This window comes from Solanum tuberosum, unplaced genomic scaffold, assembly GCF_000226075.1.
Source record: "Solanum tuberosum cultivar DM 1-3 516 R44 unplaced genomic scaffold, SolTub_3.0 scf00157, whole genome shotgun sequence".
Classification (NCBI taxonomy): Eukaryota; Viridiplantae; Streptophyta; class Magnoliopsida; order Solanales; family Solanaceae; genus Solanum; species Solanum tuberosum.
The window spans coordinates 244,536-251,406 of NW_006239084.1; the positions used below are offsets into that span (position 1 = coordinate 244,536).

General features: G+C 34.0%; 1 protein-coding gene across 1 annotated transcript; it reads left to right on the forward strand.

Moving 5' to 3' along the window:
• The first annotated feature begins 215 nt into the window (after window positions 1-215).
• Window positions 216-2,157, forward strand: LOC102604208 (36.4 kDa proline-rich protein). Its single transcript, XM_006353671.2, has 2 exons — window positions 216-1,505; window positions 1,853-2,157. The coding sequence occupies exon 1, from the start codon at window positions 327-329 to the stop codon at window positions 1,497-1,499; it is 1,173 nt and encodes a 390-aa protein (XP_006353733.1). The 5' UTR covers window positions 216-326; the 3' UTR covers window positions 1,500-1,505; window positions 1,853-2,157.
• The last annotated feature ends 4,714 nt before the right edge of the window (window positions 2,158-6,871 follow it).

A 6,871-nucleotide genomic window follows, 5' to 3' on the forward strand; every position in this document is an offset into this window, starting at 1 on the left:
TATTTATGTTTTCTATCAGAAATTTCTCATAATTCAAACTCGAAATCTTTAAGTTAGGGTAGGGAGAGATCTCATTGAACCCCACTTGATGGATTCCTAAACATTTTCTATCAAATAATACAAAATCTTTAATTTTACATATTACATACCTAACCCAAGCATCTTGTCGGTAAAAATCATTAGAAAAGAATAGCAAATAGGAAAATTAATAGACATTTTTTGGTTAGTATCATTCTCTATAAGAATGGGTGTGTTAGAGAGCTAGTGCCATAGTGTACCATTCTATTGGTAGCATTTGGCAAGAGTTATTCCCTCTCTCCTTACCAATGGAGAAGTTTAATGTTGCTAGAGTCTTATTGTTGCTTCTTCAACTTGGAACTTTGTTCATTGCCCATGCATGTCCTTATTGTCCATATCCTCCTTCCACCCCAAAACACCCAAAATTGCCTCCTAAGGTAAAACCACCTTCTACACAACCTCCACATGTAAAGCCACCTTCTACCCCTAAACACCCTAAAGATCCTCCACATGTAAAACCACCTTCTACCCCTAAACACCCTAAACAACCACCATATGTGAAACCACCTACTACCCCTAAACACCCTAAATACCCTCCACATGTTAAACCACCTTCTACCCCTAAACACCCCCCACAAAAACCATGCCCTCCTCCATCTCATCATGGCCCTAAGCCACCAATTGTAAAACCTCCACATGTACCAAGACCTCCTATAGTGCATCCTCCTCCCATTGTCTCTCCACCTTCCACCCCTAAACCACCAACAACACCACCATTCACTCCAAAACCACCATCACCAACACCACCTATTGTTTCACCCCCTATTGTTTATCCACCAATCACTCCAACACCACCTATTGTCCATCCACCAGTCACTCCAAAACCACCATCACCAACACCCCCTATTGTTTCACCCCCTATTGTTTATCCACCAATCACTCCAACACCACCTATTGTCCATCCACCAATCACTCCAAAACCACCATCACCAACACCACCTATTGTTTCACCCCCTATTGTTTATCCACCAATCACACCAACACCACCTATTGTGTCACCTCCAATCATTCCAACACCACCTATTGTTTCTCCACCTTTTGTCCCCAATCCTCCGGTGGTAATACCACCACCCTACGTGCCAAGTCCTCCGGTTGTTACTCCACCCATAGTTCCAACACCCCCTACACCATGCCCACCGCCACCACCAGCACAACCAACTTGTCCCATTGATGCTCTCAAGCTAGGTGCTTGTGTGGACGTGTTAGGAGGACTAATCCACATTGGAATCGGTGGAAGTGCTAAGCAAACATGTTGTCCACTTCTAGGAGGACTTGTAGACTTGGATGCAGCCATTTGTCTTTGCACAACCATTAGACTCAAACTCTTAAACATAAACATCATTCTTCCCATTGCTCTACAAGTTCTTATTGATGACTGTGGCAAGTATCCACCCAAAGACTTCAAGTGTCCTTCAACCTAAATCAAGGTTTCCACTTTTTCTCACTTTTAGTTATTACTCTCTCCTACTCAATTTATATGGTATAGTTGAAATTTCAAGTATTAGGCCCAATTTTCTTTGATTGGAATTTCTTTAAATCTCTTAGAATATTTTGATTTATAGTACTTTCTACGTAGTGTTCATAAATATAAATTTTATTTCAACAAACTTAATGATTCTATATACGAATTCACAGTCAAAGTTTAAAAGTTTGAACCTTAAATTTTCAACTGTGCCACATAACTTAGAACATAAGAAATATTTTTTTATCAAGATTTGGAAATTCGTATACAATAATCTTTGGCAAGTATATAACATTATGTAATATGATGCAGGATATTAAACAGGACATTTGATTGATTCTGCCGCACTGTCATAGTTGAAGGCACATTAAATGTGTGAAAGTGCAATTTCCATTTTATCATGGCAATAAATTGAGAAAAAAGGGAGGGATATTAATTAAGCTTTGATTTGACGTGTTTAATTAGCTTTTGATTAATGTACTGAATGTTGTATTTTCATTATTGTTTTAGGGAAATACTAATGGTGTTTAATATAGTGGAGTATTCCTGATTTGATTGTATGAAGTATGTATGAACATGAATGAATGAGGAAAGAATCACGTAATTTATCATGTGTTTCTCTCTAGATTCATATTAGTTATCACATTTCTCTTTCACGTATTCTTTAGAAAATCATTATATAAATTTCTTTTTTTTTAAAACTAATTTATCCTCAATTACTTTTTTCAATATGATTTACTTTTAGTTTTAAAAGAAAAATTAAAAAATATATATTAATTTTATAAATTAATAACTAATGAGAATGATCATGAATGTCAATGTTGATAACTAAATACTAATACGAGAGAGTACAAAGAACAAAACATAGCCATAAAATTGACACCTTAATACTATATCCGTCCATTTTTAATTGTCATGGTTTATTTTTTAGACTCAAAAGAAATGTACTTTGACTAAAATTTTACGATGTATTTTTTCATCATATTGATATGCATAAAATTGCAATTTATTAGTATTTTTCGTATAGTTTTTGAATATCTGAATTTTTTATTTAAATATTGCATAATTATAAATAGTAACGTGTCCACGTGGACACATATATACTTTAAAATACACTATTAAATAGTGCAGGGGGTAAAAGGTCCTCCATAAAGTTTGGTATCGTAACAGCAATTTCGGCCAAAGTTGGAGTATTTTTTAAACTTTTTTCCCTTAAAAGAATGTTTGTGGGATACACAATGGAAGCCCACTCTACTCCATTTTACATTTGGTTTCAGATGAATTATCTGAAGAAGAAGGTATGTGAAAGAAAGAAGAGAGAATTAAATGTGGAAGAGGAGAATGAGGAGAGAGATTGGAATGGATTGGATTGGATTGGGTTGATTTGATATGCTGCAAATATGAATTGTTTCAAATGAATAATATATCAAAAGATTTTGAGATATCGAGAAGAGCTCATATTTAAAGTTTGAGACTATTTAGAGGAGATTTGAGTTGGTAAAAAATCAACTCAAGAAGATGAACTACTACAAAATGTATAAGTAGTATATGAATATATACATCTGTGATATATATATATATATATATATATATATATAATTATACAATATTAATACTTTATATATATAGTCATTTTTTATCGAGATAAAAAACCTTTTTTTTCTATGTACAATTACGTAAGGAGCCCTTACAAAACTCAATCAAAACTATAGTGGCTCTCATCAATCATATACTCCCAAAAATCCAATCTTGGTCTAGAGGCCCTTCACCAAAGTGATTGTTGAATTGCCCCAAGGGCCAAATGTTCTTGTCCACATCTGCTATTGAATTTGTTTGGAGTACAAAACTAAAGGGAAACATTCATAAATACAAGCCCTAAAAGATTAATTAACATTATATATACAACTTATTTCATTATTACACTTAGCAGTTAGCACTATAAAATAAGATGGGGAAATTATACAAAAATATCTATTTAGTCAAAATTTCTTATTCAAAGAAGGTGAATGTGAGTATTGTTGTATTGGGAAGATTCGCATGGTGAATGTGATTTTCTTTCTCTGTAAACGTGAGAAGTTCAACATACTATTATTTGCTTGATAAATAAAACTCTTGAATATTTAGTGCCATTGAAAAGTTTCGACACTCAATTTTAAAATTTGATATGTCGTAAATGTGTATCGTTTAGAGTGAATAATATATTAAATGAAATTGTTTAGAAGAGTTTTGTGTTGGTTGGAATTGAAAAATAAATTCAGCTCGTTGTGACAGATGAAAAACTCCATTGTATAATTTATAAATATTATGTAACAGCGTATATGAATATGTATATAGATCTTTGATACATAGTTATATGTCATATATACACAATATACACTATTTATCTAATATTGGTGCATTACATATACATGCAACTATTTTAGTTGAAAATTACAAAATTTCTCCAATTCTTATACAATCTTACCAAATGAGCAAACCATAGTTCATAAAAAAGATATCAGAATATCCTTAGGTATCGTATTGATAAATCACATATATCCATATTTTTATATAAATAAATGTTTGTGATTACTAAATAGTACTCCCTCCGTCCCATTTTATATGATGTACTTTGATTTGGCACAAACTTTAAGAAAAATGGAAAGACTTTTAAAACTTGTGGTCCAAAATGAATGATAGAAATTTGTGTGGTTGTAAATCATTTCATTAAGGGTAAAAAAGACATTTTATAGGCAAATTAGTTACTTAAAATAGAAAATGTGTCATTCTTTTTTGGGACTGACTAAAAAGGAAAGTAAGTCATATAAATTGGGACAGAGGGAGTAGTAACTAATTATTCTTTGATATAATCACTTTCACACGGTACAAACAATCTTTACACACCGAGTATGAGCCTTTTTTTGTAAAATTTAAAATGGTAAATCCTTTTTTTTTTTACAAAACATAAACTTATGAATCAAGTTTTATGTTTAAAATAATTTGAAATCATGATTTCAAATTGTATATAATCTAAACGTTAATTTAAAATAATAACTTCAAATTTATGATGAAATTGCATATTCAAATGCATGCTATAGACTATCAAATAGGTAAATTCAGAGAGGTAACTAAGACGATTGATAGTTTAGGGAGTAGTTGGAAAAAAAATCAAGTTTAGTATAACAGGTATTACTTCTTTCTTCTTTTCTATTTCTACGTTTGTGCACTTCCAATTATTAGTTTTTGTATTTCAAGTTAATTTTTACTAGATTATTTGTTGGGTTCATGTTAAGATATATGTGTCCACTACGAGTCAATAGACCAGGTCCCTTGACACAGTAAGAACAGTAATGTAAGCACATGCAGTAGTACGCGTCCACTATACGTCAACGGACCAGGTCCCTTGACTCATCAAGAACAGTAACTGAAATAAATGCAGAAAGTAAATGGCTGAAAGTAAAATCTGCACAAGGATTTTACGTGGAAACCCCCTTGCTCAAGGGCGGTGAAAATCGCGACCTGTCCTCACATGATTTCAACCCAAACTCCATTTCAACAATTCAAATTACAAACTCTTGCAACTTAGGAATTTAACACTAAATCCCTTCTCCCTCAATGTAGCACATCTACTACAAAGAAAGCAACTAAGCAATAACACTATTGCCCACTAAGCTACCTACCTCTTAGATAACTTAGACTTCAACTAAGCAACACACAGGTTGCCCACTAAACCACCACCCTCTGGACGATTTAGACTTTGACTAAGCAACAACAACGTTGCCCACTAAACCACCTAACTCTTAGATGATTTAGAATTCAACTAAGCAACAACAATATTGCCTACTAAACTACTCAACCTGGCTGATTTAGACTTTTTGTATGAACTAAACAAAGATCTAATTCCTTTATAGCTTAGGAATAGATTTACAATTTAAGCACATAAGACACAAAGTTCAACATACAACAAAGATGTTTCAGCACTTCATCAGGTCCTTTTGTTGAGCATGAGCAATGTTCTTCCTTGAAGATGACCTTTTTTTTTAGCTTATGAATTTTCAGAAATTCACAACTTTGTTTGCCAAAACTTAGGTTTGTGTTTGGAGCAGAGACTATTATCAAAGTGGACACAAACCCTTGGGACAAGGTCATTAGTTGAAAGTCTGTTGTCATGAAAGGTTGTGCACCAACCACATCAGAGTTGGCAGCCTTTTGACAACTGTATTTTCATCCTTTTCTCGTTCGTAGATATTCCGGGACCAGGTCCCTTATTGCGTTCTTTGATGCTTGAGTTCATGAAAAAGACATGCTAGCTTTCTCTCTTCTTGACCACTTAAACAAACAACTTCGTCCGCCCTTCCTATTGGTGAAGTACGCAGCACATCTCACCAATCAACCTGACAAAACAGCTGTAAAACTAACTTTACAGCTTTGGACCACTTTGAATCTGGACGGAAGTACTCTGTCAAGGACCAGGTCCCTACATTTGTGAGGATCATCAAAACACTAGAATATAACATTTTCCCCCTTTTTGATGAAGACACACAAATGTTCCTCATGCTGAGTCTATTCATTCATTTCCCTTTCATCAGTCCCAATACCAGAATACCCTTTCATGGATCTGGTCCCTTGTTAGATCCCTAAGTTTGTTAAATCATCAAAACTTAACATTAGCTCCAAAGTAACATTTCCCCCCTTTTTGATGATAACAGACTTCATTCACCTTCTTCCCCCTTTCACCAGTTCCCCTTATCAGCAATCCTCTTCAGATAATTGGATTGGTCCCCTTTTTGCATCATTCCCAAAGTTTGTCAAATCATCAAAACTTCACATCAACAACAAAATAGCATTTTCCTCCTTTTTGATAATGACAAACATTTTCAACTTCTTCTTCCTATCGGCATGATCATATCATCTTCAAGTAGCACTTCTTCCCCCTATCGGTATGACCATGTCATCATAGATCTCATAACATCGTTTATCACCATCATTAATCTCATACCACAACAATCTTCCCCTTTTTGACATCATAAAAAGAGTTAAAGCAGTAAACCAAGTTGCCAGAAATGTAGTTCAAGCAAATTCATGGCCACTTGGGCAACAACGAGCATGAGTAAAAATGCATAAAGATGAGACAAGTCAGTAGAAATAAGACATTTTTCATTCACAAATAAAAGATCAGCTATCAAAGCATTGCAGACATCATTATGGGAATACCTATTAAGTTTCGATAGAAAAGAAGAATGAGGACTGACATGGAAATATAGGGAGAGAGGAGATGTTGTGACATCCCGATCTTTTACTTCTATAGTTGGCACATAGGGACCCTCACAAATAACATCCCACAACTCACAA